The 19513-nt window shown below is 37.5% G+C and overlaps 2 protein-coding genes across 3 annotated transcripts in view; one reads left to right on the top strand and one right to left on the bottom strand.

The window, feature by feature from the left end:
- The window catches only part of LOC139716124 (uridine-cytidine kinase-like 1), a 24420-nt gene extending 23407 nt beyond the window's left edge, over nucleotides 1–1013 (bottom strand). Inside the window, exon 1 of the mRNA XM_071627680.1 lies at nucleotides 701–1013. Within this exon, the coding sequence (XP_071483781.1) occupies nucleotides 701–756 (56 nt within the window). The 5' untranslated portion in view covers nucleotides 757–1013. The remainder of the gene's footprint in view (nucleotides 1–700) is intronic.
- Nucleotides 978–19513, top strand: LOC139716141 (homeobox-containing protein 1-like). 2 transcript variants are annotated; one of them, XM_071627701.1, is made up of 7 exons: nucleotides 978–1134; nucleotides 10191–10663; nucleotides 12548–12750; nucleotides 13380–13658; nucleotides 14547–14642; nucleotides 15774–15887; nucleotides 16749–19513. In XM_071627701.1, the coding sequence occupies exons 2-7, from the start codon at nucleotides 10260–10262 to the stop codon at nucleotides 16934–16936; spliced, it is 1284 nt and encodes a 427-aa protein (XP_071483802.1). In that variant the 5' UTR covers nucleotides 978–1134; nucleotides 10191–10259; the 3' UTR covers nucleotides 16937–19513. The 2 variants fall into 2 exon arrangements, with proteins under 2 accessions (XP_071483802.1, XP_071483803.1); XM_071627702.1 differs by lacking the exon at nucleotides 978–1134 and adding an exon at nucleotides 9272–9346.

Here is a 19513-nt window from a genome sequence, read left to right as displayed (position 1 = left end):
GGAGAGCAGAAGGCAGCCAGCGGCGCACCAGGCATGCGCCCCCTCTGTTCTGCTAATTTTTCTTTTCTTTTTTTAATACGAAAGAAATAAAAATAAAAAATGCGGGCACGTGTGTGCTCCCCTTTAACTTTGTTTTAAAAAAAAAAGCTAGGCACCTCCCCTTTGGCAACTTTGCAGAATTCCTGGATCAGCCCGTTTAGATTCTAAAGTTAGAATCTAGATCGTAGATGACAAATGAAAATTGTGGGATCGAGAATCCTGCATAAAGGCAAGCAAGAATTGGATCTCTGCTAGCAATGGCTAGTGCTAGTTAAAAATGTTTAGACATTGTCACTGGACACTGTCTGGATTGATTTTTTGAATGCCATGGGTCATGGCCTGGCATGGCATTGTGAATGAATGTGATTGTGAATGGCATTTGTCATGATTTGAATTCAACATGATGACACCAACGTTATGCCTAACTTGTTACATTTTTGTATAGAATTACAATTGTATATCTCAAAGCTAATTTCAAACATGTAAAAAGGGTATGATCTTATCATCCGTTTAGGTGATCCAGCTATTAATAAACACTAACTTGTAACGTTAGCTTCCATACGTTTTTGTATTTACGCCAAACTCAACATATGGGACCGTTCACTGGCAAATATTTAAGCCGTGAATGGTGGAGACACACACGTGTTCTCCAAAACATTACCTCTCGTCGGAAGCTCCCGATGGTCTCCTCAATGTCATGTCGATTGTATCCGCCATTTCGTAATAAAAACTTCCTAAACACTCATCAAAATTAACCAAATTTTACATTCTCATTCATGGCCGCTGGTCGGCATACAGGAGAAACAGCAGCATCGGTCCCCGGAGCGAGAGCGAAATAGTTCCGTAAATCTAACCTTTGACAACTCGCGAGGATCGGTTAGTAATCTTTCATTAACATAATCCATGTTTACAAACCGCTGGTTGGCTGGCTGGTAAACGCGTAAACGGACGGGTTACAAACCTTACGGACCCGCACAACCGAAACACTTATTGGCACGAATCCGTCGCCTGTAATCAACTTGCAACTCAAACAACAAGAATGAAATAGCTACGAAAGAAAAGGGATATTTTCTCAGGATTTTCAGAAGTCTTGCCGTAAGTATCGAAGGTTTTGTCAGGCGCTGTCTTGCTAACCTCTTTGTTCAACTAGCGCCGCTGTTCAGTCCAGTGTGTCCGGTATACAGGTCAACTATTGTGTCGTATTTTAGCGGACTAGTTTACCGTTTTCAAAGCGTTACTGGCTTGCAACAGATCTTCGGCGCTGGAAATATAGCAATCATGGTGTATTAGATCAGTAGATGTGATATTTATGTCGGTAAGGTGTCACACTATGTCGTAGAGCTTGCTGAAAGTGAGATTGTAAGGGTGTGGCTATCGTAATATCTTGATGAAATCATTTCATTTTCATTACAGAAATACATAGGGGCCATCTTCCGTGCATACACACAAGGCCCATTCGATATGTGTGCGCAAGCACGTAACACGTACAGAATGTACGACAGCACACACAACACGCTCATCCATGTAGTAGCTGTATGACGTCCGGTTTCAGTGGCGCTTTTACGATCTACGATTGATCGCGATCGTCGCCTTGCGATGTTCGCGCGCGCTTGATTCGCACTGACTGGTGTATTGTAACTAACCAGTCAGTTTGTGGACACGGTGGACACACGTTGTGCTTAGAGTTGCGAGTACCAGAGCTCAGTTTTTCTCATCGAAGAATGTAGTACACTACTGCTCTTGCTTGTAGCAATCAAGAGACTTGTATAGACGAGGGAGAGAGAGAGAGAAAGGCAAATTTACAGAAATATATCTGTAAGCATGATGGGAAATAAACTTAGTTATAAAAGAATACATTGTTTGTTAAAAAAATGAGGAAGAGAGATGCCAAATCTGATTGTAACTTTGTAATGGGAGAGATTGACTATAAAAAAAGGAGGGAGAGATTGACTATAAAAAAGGAGAGAGAAATATATGAAAGATTATATGTTCGCTTCTTAATTCTCTTCCCATTAAACTGAGATCTAGGTTTTTATTGTGTATCTTCAAAGTTCTTGGCATTTAGAAAAAGGTATGCCTTGTAACTATTTTTCCCCACTGAACTTGTCTCTAAATAAACAGATCCTCAACCTGCTAGGCTCCTATTGATGAGATTTGATGTGTTTCATATCAACAATTACATGAATGTATGTGACCTATTATACAGCAAATATTTAAATATCAATGAAAATCATATTTCCTTCAAGTTGATCTTGTACAATGTATCCTGTTTGGCTGTTTTTTTTTTGACTATCTAACAAAAAGGTCTATTGTTCAACTGTGAGAAAAGAAGGCAAGGATGAAGCCCTGAGTCCCATTTCATAAAACATGTTATCAGTAACAACTGCCACTTATATTTCTATGACAAATTTGCTCTTGGCCAATCAGATGCAAGGATTTCAGTAGCTTATAACAACTATCATACATGTGTAACTTGTTATTGATAACAAGTTTTGTGAAATGGGGCGCAGATCAATGTTTTTGTTTTTTGTTTTGATTTGTTTATTGTTTTGTTTTGTTGGCCCTTATTGAAATCAATGCAAATAGCAGTTTTCATGTACTTTTATGTATTTCAAAACTGTTTTTTGGAATTTTTCTATTTATAAAGGTATAGACACAGACTTATTGTAACCCCCCCCCCCCCCCAAAAAAAAAAAACACCCAACAACGACGACAAACAAACAAACAAACAAACAAACAAACTTGACAATCCTCCCTCAAAAAAAAGATGAATTTAAACAAGCAAACACACACAACACAAAATGCTTGTCATAAATGACCCTGCCAAAACAAGACTAAAGCACTGAATTATACAATGTGTACAGTCATGTTCAGTGTTTATCATTAAAAAAAAAAAAAAAAATTAGTCTTGACTGCAAACAGCCTCAATTGACATATTCTGCTCCACACATACATGTACATAATGTACAATCATGAATGTCAATCTGAGAGTTGCCAACTTATTTCTTTTTTCCTCTCACTTTTTGTTTTCTTCACCCCCCCCCCCCCCCAAAAAAAGTTTGCTAAATTGAAAATATCCAATATCATGACCAATAAAAAATATATGAAAGTTAATAGCATGTGTGCATACAGTGTATACAATGTACCCCTACTGTACATACAATTTGTACAGTACATGTAACTTCGTACAAGCTGTATGTGCAATCTTCCAGTTACCAATGTCTCATTTTTGCTTCCAAGTTTCAAATTGTTTCTTTTTTTTTCTGTGCATGTATGTTTTTCAATTTATTTTCTTAGTGAAGTGAAATCCACTCCACACATTTTTGTTTTCATTGTCTTTTCCATGAATTGAATGAATATAATCAAGCAAATAAAGTAGAAGTTTCATTAAGAACTACAGAAAACTTGGAAGTTTTCAGTTTCCCATATTTTCCTTAAAGGGGAATGAAATGTACAAGTATTTGTACTGTGTGATGGATATTAAAAGTGAATGCATGAATATTATTAAAATACGGTCCAGATGTGAAGTTTGACTATAATGATCGGACAATCTTTTCAAAAGTTAAGACTTTGTAGAGTTCTGGTGGGCGTTTCATCAACGATTTCGTCGGAGGTTTTCACCGACAAATTTGCTATCAGCCAATCAGACGCAATGATTTCAGTAGCTTTTAACAGTTGTCAGTGTAAATCACTGACAAAAAGTTTCATGAAATGGTCCCCTGGTGCTGCCATTGCTCGATGAGAAAACTGCATAAAAAGTTTGTGATGTCACCATACAATGTAGTGGACAACAATATAATGAGAATGATACAATCTCACTCTTCTAGCGTAATGAAATAGCACTTGACATACAATGTATCTCTTTCAGAAAGCAGGGGAATTACCTTGAATTCATATCAATAGCAAGTGGAGGGAATGTGTGCTTAAAGTCATTGAAGATTAAATTTTGTTGCATTCTTTTTAACTATCGTTGTCCTGCATTGACAGCTCAAATGTCTGTTAGACAGTCTTCTCATCCGGCGAGGGTGGCAATGAAACTTTGAACATTAACAGCTTTGAAAGAATTTTCTGATTTACTTCAAACTTGACTGAAATGTGTTTGCAGTTCAGTCATTCAGTCCATGTTTTCACTTCATTCCCCTTGAAGACAGTTTAATACTAGTTAACTAGTTACGACCTCATGTTGTGCAAATTAAAGGAAATGATTATTACAATGTAGATGTCATCACCTTGTAAGTTCTTCAAATTTTTTACTTTTTGTCAACAGATAAAGTTACTGTAAGATGTTTTTGTTTTTAATTCTTTATACATGTACATCAAATTTTGTAGTCACTGCATGTAAGCAGCATAGTGACTGAATCAAGGAGGGATTACAGTTGTTGCTGAATTATAGACAATCAGTGTGACTCTGTGTGTGTGTGTGTGTGTGTGTTTGGGGGCATTACAATTTGTATCTTTCTCATTTTTGACAAATTAATAGAGGAAACCTGTTTTGATGACATGCACATTGATCACCTAATTTGCATGACAAACATTGTACATGTACAATGTATAAATGGTAGGCTAGCCTATTAATATATTGTTTCGAGAAAACATACAAAACTTTATATTTTCCTCTAAAACTTTTCTTTCTTTCTTATCAGTTTTAATGAGACTTTTAAAAACTTTTGTTTACTTCATTTTACTCTTTATTCCTCTTCAAAATGACCTCAATAGAGATTGGATTTTCGCTTCAGATATAGACAATTAGGACTGCATATTTGTTTATTTATCGAGGTTTTGCAAAGAAATTCTTTGATGCTTGAAGAATATCCTGTACAACAATGGTAATCTTTGCTTAAGTTCAAACTGTTACAATATTCCTGAAAAAAAAAAACACCCACCACTGTCTGTTGAGAGACTTAAAGTGAAGACTAAAAATGAACTGTTTGAAAGTTCAGCATTTTGTGATGTACAGTGCATGAACATTAGCTTTAAATACATTCTTAATGTGAATTTCACGGCATGAGAATACTGTATAGATAGATTATATTATCTAGGGGATGTTAGTGAAAACAAAATGTGTACAGTATATTCTCTCAGAATTTTTTGGTAAGGTGGTATTCTATCTGATTTTTTTTCCTATTTTTTAAAGGACAAGTTCACCTTCATAGACATGTGGGTTGAGTGAATGCAGCAATTTAATAGTAGAACACATCTGAGAGTTTGAGCAAAATCGGACAATCCGTTAAAAAGTTATGAATTTTTGAAGTTTCTGCTCAGTCATGGCTGGATGAAAAGACTACTATAGCTTGTGATGTCACATGAGTACAACAATATAAAGAAAGAATAAAGAAAATTCAACATATTTCCATTTTTCTCGCATAACAAAAGAACACTCGACTTCTCTCTTTCAGAAGGCAGGGGGAATAATATTACCCTTAATATACGTCAGTAGTAAGTCGAAGAACTGTGCACTAAAAAAGTAAGGTTTTGTGAAATTCTCTTTTCATTTTCCTTATTAAATATAGTTGTACGCATGTGACATCATACACTGTAGGGTAGTCTTCTCTTCCAGCAGTGACTGCGCAGATACTTAAAATATTCGTAACTTTTTAATGGATTGTCCAATTTTCCTCAAACTTTCACTGATGTGTTCTACTAATGTGTATTGCTGCATTCTCTCAATCCTTATGTACATGTATATGAAGGTGGACTTGTCCTTTAAGCCAAAAAGTGAAAATAAAGTGAAATATTTGACAGTAAAATGCTGCACACTCAGTTGTAAACATACAAATGGTTGTACCCACACATGCAAAACGTTACTGCCTTGGCATCCTATTTTTATTGCATCCATCGTGTTTTCTCTATCTTCAGTATTTCCACTTTTGTTAGTAATATCCCGTTGTTGTGGTCATACAGCTGTAGATCGCAGATTCCTGTTTCCTTGTCGATATCATTTTTCTGTTATTTTTGCATATTGACTTGCCAAGTTTCAGTTTGAATCTGAGAGCAAAATATTGATTTAATGAAAACGCTAAAACTGTAATTCAAAACTCGGTGAGAAGATAATCTCATTTTTCATGTCACATCTGGTATTACAGTGTATCTCACTCTGACTATAGAGTCACAATAGATGTGTGTGTCAATGTCTATCAATGTATACCATACATTGTAGTACTACATTTGTATGGTACACATTATAAACAAAGGATATGACACTATTACACTAACTGTAGTCTCTTCATACATGCACTTTTGATAAATGGTCTGTTTGTTTATACAAGAGAAATAAATGCAGGGAATATGTAGCCTACAGATTGTACGGCATGTAATGGGGCTTCATTCTCTAAGATCACTCACTTCTTTCTGTACAATTTTTCATAAACCTTAAAAAAAAATAATTCGTTTGTACAAAATATGTGTTATATACTTTAGAGGGAGGAAAATAGATGGTGAAAGATAATACAAATTGTATACATGTAAATACTGTACACTGATTGTGATTTTGAAGAAGACCTGAGGCCCTTTTCATAAAAAGTTGGGATGACAGCAACTCTTGCTAGAATGGCAGTTGTCATGGTAATGACGGCAATCCAGCTGCCTGATTGGCTGTTGCTGTGGGAAGCTGCCATTCCAGCAAGAGTTGCTAATTATCCAACATCTTTTATGAATACAACGTATTAGGAACCCGAACTTCAAATTAAAATGCTGTATACATTGTATGGACTATAATAGGCCTATAAAGTTTGATTGGCTTGAATGGTAACAACAACATACAAACTGATACAACCCTACAAGGTACTTAAAGGACAAGTTCACCTTCACATACTGTGTACATTATGTGCATATGGATTGAGATAATGCAGTAATATAAGGAGAAGACATCAGTGAAAGTTGGAGGGAAATCAGACAGTCTGTTCAAAATTTATGGACTTTGAAAGTTTCTGTGCAGTCACTTCCGATAGGAAGACTACAGTATTAAACTACAGATCCTAACTTTGATGATGTCACATATGTGTAGAACAATATAAGAAAATTATCCACAAAATTTCATTTTTTAATTATACTCTGCCTGCCTTCTGAAAGAGGCAAGTCATCTGCTCTTTTATTCAGAGAGAAAAGTGAAAATATGTTGAATTTTTTAAAATATTTTCGTTTTGAAACATATGACATCACAGGCTGTAGTATAGTCTTCACACCCGGCGATCTTGGAACTGATACTTCAAAAATTCATGATTTTTGAATGGATTGTCCGATTTTCCTCAAACTTTAACTAATGTGCGCTATTGCTGCATTCTCTCAATCCACATGTAGGCCTATCTGTATAAATATGAAGAAGATTAAAGGGACTGTACAGTACTGGTTGAGGTGGGGATTCATGTTTTGAACATTCCTAAGTGAGATAATGAGAAACCTCTTATGAAATATGAAAGAGCACGTAATTTTAAGAAGGATTCAACGTTTATTCGATGAAAATTGGTTTTCAAATGGCTGAGATATCCAAAAAAGTGATAATAATAAAAGACGACAGGCCACGCCTTTTATTAGCATCTCTTTGTTTCACCTTGTTTTTGGATAATATCTCAGCCATTTCAAAACCGATTTTCATCAAATAAACTTTTGATACCCCTTAGAATTGCATGCGCTTTGACATCTCATAGAGTGGTTTCTGAATATCTTGCAAAACGTTCAAAGCTAAATCCTCACCTCAACCAGAACTGTACACACCCTTTAACTCTTCCTTTAAAAATTTGAAATACAATGTACAACAACACTCATCAGACTTGCAGAGCCAGTAGGGCCTATTATGCATCAGAAAAGAATATGACATACATTTAAGAAAAGAATACCAATATTAAAGCTGTCTTCTCCCGAGCAAATTGTAGTGTGTTTTTTGTTTTGTTTCATTATTGTTTTTTGCCCCCCCCCTTTTTTTTTTCTTGTAGCGGTTGTGAGGTCTTCTTTTCCTGGTGATATGAAAGGATGTATTTGTTGGAATATAATGAAAGTGCCCAAGAAAACAAATGAAATGAAAGGCTATAAGTGAATGTATGGTACTGTACATTGTACAGGTGTCTAGTAGTGGTACATGTATTATACTGGAATGCTATAGGACACTATACTTCCCTCTATACCAGTCACCGACAAACCGTTCAAGTGTGGTGCCTCTGTCGGTACCGCTGAATCGACAGACGCATTCAGTCCCGTCCTGTCGTGGTTTTTGTTCAATGAGAGATTTCCCTTCATTGGTGGGAGTGAAAAAGACAAGTACATTGTTCAATGGCAGTGGGAGAGCTTTCAAAGTTCTCTTTACCAATAGGCAACATTTACAATTGTAATAAGTTTGTACATTGGCTTAGTGCTTACAGTAAGTACAATGCAGAATATTTCTTTCTCTCTCTCTCTCTCTCTCTCTCTCTCTCTGGCGCTTGTTCATTCTTCTGCTTTTGAGTTTTTCTGTGTGGAAATATTGCTTGTGATGTACCTATTGCTATTCTTATTTTTTTTTTTTTTTTTTTGGGGGGGGAGGGGGGGAGGGTTTCATGTACAATTCATCAAAACAATTCAACCAGACGCATGCAAACAAAATCCCCAGACAGGAATGCAGTTTGTCGGTCTCGCAAGTTTTTGTTGGCGGGGCGAGCATTATGTGCACATTCATTGAAGTGTAAATCGATGTTCATGACTTGGCTGTGGGCTTGCTTAAAGGGAGGAGGGAAGAATATGTGAGAGATTTTATGATCTGCAAGGTACAAATGTATTTAGAAAAAAATGTGATTATGATCAAAGAATTGTATGGAAATGGCTGGTTCCACACTTTGGGCACAAACACAACAACGTAACCTGTACCAGCGTATATCAGTGAGCTTTGTTTCTTCTTTGTGAGAGAATCTTTATCCTGGATCATCTTGTGGAAGATCAAAGTGCACAGGAGGGAATAATAGAAAACTTTAAAAAGTACCATGATTCACATGAAAAAAGCTTTTGTCTTATCTTGCATGAAATGTGACCTTGCAAGGTACTGTAGTTTGCTTAGTTTAACAAGTACATTAATTCATATATGACCATTTTCATATTGTGCTCATTTAGTATGGAATTTGAGTCTTCTGTTGCAGCCTTTCAGATTAAAGTTTAAAACTTATCCTTGCTATAGTGCAAATAATCACACTCAAAACTAGAGGAGCATTCCAAGAGAGCAGACCTCTAGCAAGCAGCCGTGATTTGAATTTTGCCATTTCGTAGGCAGTATCTTCAACACAAACTTAAAGGGAAAGGGACATATCGGGGATCTACAGAATGCATTTTAGAAGCAAGTCTGGTGAAGGTTTGATGATCCATTGTTGTGTTATTGAGAGATAATCTTATTTCAATGTCCTTTATTGCCCTATGACCTTTGACTTTTGACCTCATGACCCCACAGATTTAGCTGTTTCTTTCTCACTTCATTACTAACACACCCTGCAAGTTTGGTGAAAATCACATCATCTGTTCATGAATCATAAGTTAGATTAAAGTGTATTTTATAATGTCTTATAATAATCTTATTTCAATGTCCTTTATTGCCCTATGACCTTTGACTTTTGACCTCATGACCCCACAGATTTAGCTGTTTCTTTTTCACTTCATTACTAACACACCCTGCAAGTTTGGTGAAAATCACATTGATCATCTGCTCATGAATCATTAGTTAGATTAAAGTGTATTTTATAATGTCTTGTCCTTTATGACCCCTATGACATATTTGTATGATGTATGTTACTGTTGATAATCTTCACCGTAAGAATGCATGCATTGCATTTTGGTGCATCAAATTTCATTCTCAAACATGCTACACTGTATATACACTAGTCTGTATTGTAGACCCTAGACATTGTGGTATAGAATATTTCTCTTACTTTCCTTAGACATTAATGGTTGAACTGTCATAAAGAGAAACTTGTACAAGAAGAATGAACAGAAGAAAACAGAATTGTATAAGTCCAGGGATTAAGATTCAAAATAAATATCACAGTATCTAATAAAAAGTGTGGTTTGAACTGTATTTACTACATTCTACTGAAAAATGACCAGTTGTAATTACCATCAATTCAGAAAAAAGTTTTTATTACAATGTGTCTTTAATTTCGAGTTGTGTAAAGGGCTCTGATTTTTTGTTATTCCTTATGCAGATTGATATTGGGTAATCTGGAAGAACTATCTGGAGGAAAGCCATTTGGAAAGGCATCGCAAACGGCGCCATGGCGGGTGAGCCTCGCTACACCATCGAGCAAATAGAACTCCTGAGGAGATTGGTGCGCACAGGGCTGACCAAAGATGAAATCATCCACGCGTGCGACACCATGGCCAAGCTGGACACGGAGCTGGGACCCCTCCCGCCCAGAGTGGAACAGCCCATTGTGACATCGGCGGCCTCTCCGCCAATCAGCAGCTACCAGGCCCAGCAGCAGCTGACGGTGACCAATAGGAACTCTACCCTGGATGGCAGCGGGCTGGGCCAGGAGGAAGGATCGCCTGGCGGCAGGACCTCCCTGGTAACGTTGCTCTCCTCCATGGGTAGCCATACCTACCAGGAGAATGGAGACGGTCGCCTAGGGATGGATGAAATCAGTGTGTCCAATGAGGAAGTGGAGGCACTCTTCCGGTGAGATGGGGACTACTCTTTGAATCTTTAGTAGACCATGAAAGAAAGTTTGGAAGAGATGACAACAATATTTTGTTTGTGCATTCCCTTCTGCTCTTTTCTTCAACAAGGGTTGATGCTTCATCCTCATCTATGAAGTTCAGGTTAATGTTTAAATAGAAGTGCATGTAATTCTTGCTTGACTTATCACCAGGAAAAAAAAAATGTTACTGTATATGCTGATTTTTTCGTGTACAGATATTTTCGCGAATGTGGAAGTCACAGACATTTCACGAGATGTTGTTTTCACAAATTGACATAGAGGCCTTCACATGCACACTTTTACCTTAGCGCATGGTGACATTTTTCGCGTATTGTTAAATTCGCAGCCCAACTGTGATTTGCGAAATTCGCGAAAACTAAACCCCAATGAAAATTCTTTAATATACAGTAGGCCTACATTTTCACTCCTTAATGTTACCAATTACGCAGAATGCTTTTGTGCATCAACCTGTTCTTCGCTTGCCATACATATTACAAGTAAACCACAGTGTATGGGAACAAATGCACTGGGTCTTACAGTTATGAGAATACATGTAATTGTACCCTGGAGACGATATATTTATTGTGATCACAAAGATTTCCTGGATTTCAAAATTGATTAGTTTCAGTTTAAATTTCAGTTTCATGTTTTATTTACGCTGATGTATACAAATTAAAGCATTATGAAAAGTTAACTCGTAAGGTGTTCTTCTAAATATAGATAAGATTATTTCAAGAGTACTTTAATAAATACTGCTTTGAAAGATGTAATTGTTTGCATACACTGTATACAAAAACATACACATTGAGATTATATTTTAAGGTACAGGTTTAGCAAACTATCATCAATATTCAGTTTGCTATTCTAACTGGGATAGCAGCCTTGGGGTTGTGATATACTTTATTGTCTCACATTTCTTGTCTTTTCATCTTAGCTCTTCAAAGGAACAAACATTTGAATTACAAAATGATAGGCCCACATGTATGACTTGAATACCAGTTCTGTTTATTAACATTAAACCAACTGAGACGAAAAGGTAATGTTATAGAGACAGAGACAGATACGAGGGGACATAGAATTATTATTTAAATCTACCTTTATCAGAAAAATGTTGCATCATAGCATCCAACATGTCACAAGCTTTCCTCACACCTGGAACTGAAGCAAACTTAACCTTTCAGACTTTGTTCCTTTTTTTTTTTTTCTGGTGACAGATTATCTCTAGTCTCAACCTTATGATTGTTTTGTTACGGATAGGTTGTGGATTTTTTTTTTTCTTCTTCTTTTTTTAATAGTTAGTCACAAAATGTAGTTCTCGTGTGCTGAGGCATAATGTCAGAGACTTCATTTGTGAAATCATGATGTATGCATAAGTTGTCCTTTTGGCTATGATTAATGTACAAACTCAACAGACAATTCTAACTTGCTCACTTTAATCCATGCAGTACCAGTCTCCTGTAAACTTGTGCTTGGCTGTATGACGGCTGTGTGCCTCCATGATGACTTTGGGTCTTCAATTACTTTAATAAAGGGATCGTACAGTTTCGGTTGAGATGGGGCTACTGGTTTCCATCTTTTAATAATGATTTTTGAGATAATAAGAAAGCTTTCACAAAATATGAAAGAACATAATGGTTATGAGAGGAATTAAAAGTTTATTTGATGAAAATTGGTTTTGAAATGGCTGAGATATCCAAAACAAAGCAATCCTAATACAATGTGTGTAAGCCATTTCAAAAGTAATTTTCATCGAATGAACATTGAATTCCTCGAGCATCTTGCAAAAAGTTACAGGCTGAATCCTCATCTCAACAAATACTATACCATCCCTTTAATTTGCATATCATTCCTTCTTCACCCAGGAAAGGGCACATGAATGTGAAGGAGGACATCAAGGAATTCCTGAACCTGAATCGTCTCTCCCAGAACCAGATCGCCCAGGCGACGGGCATCAGCCAGAGCTACATCTCCCAGTTCCTGCTCCATGGTTACGTGATGCGGCGCAGCACCCAGGCCATGCTCTACCGCTGGTATCTGGCTAAGCGGAAAGAGCTGGAGGCACTAGGTACAGCACTCCCGAATTTTATACTTTCTTTCTTTCTTAACCCATTGGAGACATGGGCAGGCACAGTATCAAGGGGCGGATCCAGGGAGGACCTCAACCGGCGCACGCCCCCCCTTTATTTTTTGTTGAAACAAAAGAAATAAAAAGAAAAAAAATGGGGGAGGGGTGCGTGCGCCCCCCCTTTAATTTTGTAAACACGCCCCCTCTTTACGGAATTCCTGGATCCGCCCCTGAGTACAAGTGTGTATCTATGGGAAATGCGTGTTATGGCAAAACCAGTCTATCCGCATCGGGTTCCTTCCTCTTGCCATGCCTTCAAAGTATATGAAATACATGTATTACATCATGTACAGAAATGCAAAGTATTCCTTTTTTGCAGTATTTTGTACTGTTTCTTGCCAAAAAATACTGCAGGTTTCATGGAAGATACATACTGTTGTTGCCAATTTGTATTTCTATGTATGACAGGATATTGCAGGAAAGGTAAAAATACTACTTTCCACCAAATATGTGCCTTTTCAGCCTTGAGAATACTGCAGTAATGCTGACTCATGCAAGGTTGGCACCCATGCATGCAGAAGGAAAGAAGAACAAAAGACTGATTAATGTAAATATTGCTGTCTGTTCAGGATTGCTGAATAGTCTCCAGGACCAAGACGGGCAGCCGTCTCCCCAGCAACACATCATCTCCCAGCACCACCGGCGGTCCACTGCCCGCTACCTGCCCTACCAGTCGCCCTCGCAGACTGCCAACACCCCGGTGGTGTCAGGGAAGAGGCGCGAGCGCTTCGTCTGGAAGGACAACTGCCTGAAGGTGCTGGAGGCGTACTTCAAGAAGAACCCGTACCCCAACGACCTGGAACGGGTACGCCTCTCCGACACCTGCAACGCCATGCAGCAGATCCCAGGTGAGCTAGGCCCTGGTAGAACGCAGTGCTATACAACCTCTCTGGAGCAAAAAGTCAAGCCCACATTCAAGTTGACTGTGATAATGTTGATTAACAGAACAGTAGGAGTGTACAGGTGCAATATTATTTGTTCTAAAAGATTAAAGAGCAAAAACGTATGATAGTTAGGGAAATTTGCCTGTAGTTGGGACACAGTCCTATCAGTTAAGATGTGTTTAGAAAGTGATAGTTTGATAATGCTGAAGCCTTTTCACTCTCTATTTGGTTTAAATACTAAGAAAGTAAAGTTTGAAGTTTTTGTCAGTTTATTCCACAACAATGACCCCTTCCCTTTACAGATTTGTCAATACAGCAATGCTTCATTACCTTGGTACTGACAATTGAATTGATATGATGGTTGTGATTTCTTATCCTAAAAGGATATTTAAAGCAAACAAACTGAAATGAAAAGTTTGCATGCAAGTAAATTAGAGACTTGTGAGTGTACAGTATGATCTCTTTATCCAATTTGCATACATTCAACTGGAATTGGTACAATGTAGCTCATTTCTGTGGAAGCAGCTTTAAATAATCTTGAAGACCTCTCACATATTTTGTCTGACTTCAGTAAAAATTTCCCCCATTCTGTTTGCTCCATTTTACTGTTTATGCTACACTCAGCAGACACTTCGATCTCAATCTCAAGATCAACCTGGACTCAAACATTATTGTGTTTTCACATAAATTTCATTCCACTCAGGAGTGTTTACCACAGACACCATAAGTATGGGATGGGACTATGGGGTTCATCACTGGGGAAATTTTTCTGTCATCCTAGGATTTTATGCCAGTGGGTGTTCATGAGACTATGTGGCTATTTTTATTTGTTTTGTTTTTTGTTCATTGCAGGACAAGACATTGCAGAGCACAATAGAGTAAATCCCAGCAAGGTGTACAACTGGTTTGCCAACAGGCGGAAAGACGCCAACCGCAAGAAGAGGATGGGTAAGTATGATGTCCCCACACCAGAATGTTTTACTGTCAATCCTTGATCACAACGGTCAAAGAAAGTCGGACCCTGAATAGTAGCTGTGATTGGTCAGGTTGGAAGTATAATTTGGCATCAACGTTGATACATTTGTCTAGGCTCTGCCGTGAAGGTTGTCTTATGCATTATGTGAAATTTCAGGGTTGCCAGGGGTCAAAGGTCACTGATAGTTAATGATCACTTCTCAAAATCAACCTCGTCAACCTAATCAATCTCTTGATTTTTGTACTTCCTGATGGAACAATTATTCTTCTACATTATATTAAAGTTTTTAATCATGAAAGAAAAGGGAAATTGCATGTTTGTTTTTTTCAGTTTTTCTCGAAAACTTTTTTTGTAGAATCGTTTGATTAGGTATGTGTGTAAGAGATCTCTCTTTTCATTTCTTAAAAACCCTTTAGCTGGTCTTTGCTCCCACTTCTAATAGTGTTTAAATGTATGATGCTACTGCTTTGAAAGTTGGTATTAGTCATGAATAGAATGTGCTGTGACAGTATGTCAGCGTAATCTGATAATCCTTTCATTGTGGTTGCTTCAGAGCTTACATCCTGTTTTTGTCCCATTCATTGCACACAAAACAGCTTTAATAACAAGATTAAGTACTTGAACACACCCTAAACTTCAGAGCCTCTTTTGTCAGCTAGTAAACGCCATTTCAGAGCATGCACTTTCTTTGCATTATGCTGATATATTAAGAAAGTCCATTTGAATTGAGTTTTATACATCATTTATGAAAGCTGAGAGTCTGCTCTTCTAGAATCTGCCCTTAACTGAGAATCTATTTCTGGTGACGTTTTGGTGGTTTTTGTGATACAGGGTCACATATGTGTGTATTGATATTCAGATCCATTGACACAAGAAGGCTTATAAATACAAAGGTGTATGTCAGTCACTCAAGACCCCACTAATCACAAAGTTTAATGAAAATTTAGATACAAATTTACATAACACTTGAATGAAATGACTGAATGAAATGACTGAAAGACAGTAAAAATTTTAATAAGTGTGATGTCAAGTATTCATAAATCGTGAGTGTGTACGCGTACCGTATGATAGTTCGACATTTTCTCCTGATTCATTATTTCCAGCCGCAGAATCTCTTGCTGCTAGGGGTGCCTCCCACGACGACGATTCTCTTCCAGATGCCGTGGAGTACATCGAAGACTCCAGCACAGATCTGACCCACGAGGGAGACATGTCAGGTTGGTGTGTGTCTTGAAGGAATAAAGACAATTGAAAATTGCTGTACCATATTCCCCCCCCCCCCAAAAAAAAAAACAAACAAAACAAAACAAAAAATTGCAACAGGACCCTACAACTTACAATGTTTTACCCACATCTTACAGAAAACCCCATCCAATTTGCTTCAGTAGTCAAAGAGAAATTAGGATTTTTGTAGAGCATGTCAGGAATCCCTTCCCACGAAGTTCTGTCCTTTGTGTTTACACATTGATATGCAGTCCCGAGAGCATCCAGGTGCTAACCTTGGAAGAATCAGACCCACGACATGCTTTACAACGATCCACGTTTCTCTGTGACCACTTACCAAATTGAATGGGGTTTTCTGCAAATTATTCGAAAGATGTTATGTTTTAAGACTCATTTATTCTCTTGTGACAGTGAGGTAGGATCCCACCTCCCTGCTTGTGAGATATTCAAGTTAGGCCCGAGTATCCAGTTTTGTGTGTGCCCTGCAAAGGCAAAGACCAGTTGTTTGTGATAGTGACAATAATGTTCATTTGCAATGTTTAGCAAATTTGCTTTAAAAAAAAGTCTCAAAAGTCTCAAAAAGTCTCGCAAATGACATCAGTGTGTCTTCAAACTGCACTGCTGTTTGGGTCTGGTCTTTTCAAGTCCGCTTCTCTTTATATTCTATTTAATTTAAATCCCTCATAAGTTGTATTTCGTCGAAGTCGAAGCTATTTCTTCAGTCCAAATTGATTCAACTTTATAGGCAAGGTTGACTGTATTGTGAATGCTGCTTTTTTGTTACAGTTTTGGACAAAAAGAAGCTTACTCAACTACGAGTCCCAACTTCTATGTAAATGTTTTGGTCTTTGCAGGTGACCTCGACGATGACCCCAATGGAGGCATCGGGAACCACATGGAGTCTGGGGTCAACGACCCCCACCAGGACCCAACAGAGGTCGCCAACCAGCTGGTGGAGGTCAACAACTCCATCATGACGCTGATGAAGGCTGTGGAGGAGCGTCACGACGAAACCACCATCAAGACTGAGGCAGACACGTGAGGGCGCCGTGCACAGAGGGACGACGTCCAACGCTGAATTCACCAAATCGCTGACAATCGGTCACGTAGGCTGCAAAACATGAAGATATATTCTGTATGTCGTAGATAAATTTACTTCCAAAGACATAGAGGTTGTACCCGTTGTAGAATTTCATTCACATGTGTAAAAAAATAGAAAAAGAAAAAAAAATGATATTGTGGTGATGATAAAGGGATACAATACAGTGTATGGCTAAGAATGAATAACCTTTGAAACAGTTACATGCAGATGCAGTCTGAAAATGCTGATGAAAACAAGAAAAAAAAAAGACATGCTATGTACTATCAGCTGAGAAATATCCAAAGTGAAATAAGAAGTAGACATTTTACAGTATACCGCTGGTGAGAGAGTATTAAAAAGAAGGAGATGAAAGGTGTCGTAAGTTTTGTATGATTCTCTTCCACAGATTTTGGCCAATTTCATTTTGGCTCTCGATAATTGTCATGTCTTGCCCCTATCTTATGTTAAGTTTGTTTATACATGTAGCTCATTGCTGCTTATTGTTTAATAGCTCACGTCTTTAAAAAAATCTATAAAGGTCATTTATTCCATTCCAATATAAAATGCTGGTCACTATGTACACCCAAACACCTGCCACGCATATCAATTTTTATGTTGTTTAAAATACAAATTTCTTCTTTTTCTTTCTATTTTGAATGAAGGAAGAAGTGTTATTCCACCATGGGTTCCTATTTTTGTGACCTTCTGTTGATATTGAAAGGTTTTAGGTATTATGACAGAGATATTCGCTTTCCTTTCTTTGTTTTGCAAAATTTGCTTTCATTTTATTTGTTACGGTATGTTGAGCTCTGAAGATGGCAGGTATGATTTGCTCTTCAAAGGACTTTTGTTTAAAAGTCTGTCTGGTAACCTCAGACTGTACAACAAGTCACTTTAAAATTATGTTTTCAATGGACTCAAAATTAATGGCTTATTCAAAAGATTTCTACACTTTCCTTTTAGAGATTGCGCAGATAGCTGTGATATTAGAGAGTTACAGTCAGCTATGCTTCCATTTTTTATATAACTCAGGGTCCCTACAGACATACAGCTCTACTCATCCACTTGCCCCTGGACAACCCAATTTTGCCACTGGGCAAGCAATATGTAAATGAAACTAGCCCCGCAGAGCAACTACAAATTGTACTCCTGTACTGGGATATACTGTACTTGCCTTTAGACAGATGATTGCCATACATCACAGATCGGGATGAGACGTACACCCGTTATTGATACCTAATCCAAGCGCATTCAAAATGTTTTCCGCCTGCGTAGATTGCATGGCAAGTTTGCATATCATATGTTCCATTTTACAGAATTTGCAGTATTACTTTAGTACTGCAGACGTAGGACTGTGTTTTGTAAAGTTAATATTTTCCTCTTTTTTTTCTTGTTGTTTTTTAAAAGTCATGATAGTTTGTTTATTTTTTGTTTGTTGTTAGGAGCAGCAACAATGTTTCGGAAGAGCAATTTCCATCAGTTGTAAGTGTTTGGAGCGGTAAATATTGGGGCTCCTGTCCCAAAATAAGGAATTGCGTATGGCTCAAATGGAACACATGCCAACATACCTACATGTACCTAGATGCATGGCCACTTTATTATTAGTCTCCTCAAAGGCAAACTTTTTTTTTCTTTTTTAAGAAAAATAACCAAAGTCTCTATAGATTTTGCCCAGCATATATCATACCACAACAACAATCAACAGTACAATATATAATTGCCTCTCTCTCTCTCTCTCTTTCTTCATCTTGCTGTACCCAAATTTTCATCGCCTCAAGATATGTTCATTCTGTATGTTCAGTCAAGCCTTCTACAATATTCAGATTAATTAATTTATTAGTAACTGATATTTAGATTCAAAGTCAATACAGACATGTAGTTGCAGAACCAAAGATTTTGTCACATCAGCGGCGTAGTTTTCAAAGAAATCTAGTGCACACACCTTGATTTTATGTGTAAAAAACATTTTGTGCATAGTTATTAAATTATACACAGTTAGTATGTAGGCCTAATTACATTATAGGATGCATGACATGAACATGACAGTGAGTGGGGTTATTACCTATCAAGTTGCATATAAAGGATGTACTGTAGTTTTATGCAGTGTAATTTGCTATTTTTCAATTTCTTTATTTTTGAAAATTTTGTGAGCTGACCAGCTGATCATTGAAAAATCAATAACTCTCAAAAATATTGTCTCCTGTATCACACAAATGCGCTGTCTATTTTGTCCAGAATGGGAAAGGCAAATCCATTTCTTTTATCCTGAAAGCGGTTAGGTTTGGTTTCTCTTCCTGGCGTTGTTGTTCTTGACAGTGGATTCAACGGCTTTCAGAATTAACCTACAAGTCCAACTTCACAAAATATCAAGCTCAGCAAATATATGCCATACTGTAAAAACGAGGAATGTTCGCCTGCATTTTAATTTTGCAAATTTCACAAGAGCCAAGATTGCCAAATTAAAATGCATGCGAAAGTTCTTGTCTACACTATACGCAATGAATGTCAGAGGCAACTCGCAAGAATTTCATGCTGCGA

Source organism: Diadema antillarum, unplaced genomic scaffold (genome assembly GCF_040938485.1).
Source record: "Diadema antillarum isolate AM-2024a unplaced genomic scaffold, OU_Dant_1.0 scf00000061, whole genome shotgun sequence".
NCBI classification, from domain to species: Eukaryota; Metazoa; Echinodermata; class Echinoidea; order Diadematoida; family Diadematidae; genus Diadema; species Diadema antillarum.
Note: the sequence above shows the minus strand (reverse complement) of the source record. Positions and strands in the feature narration are given on the sequence as shown.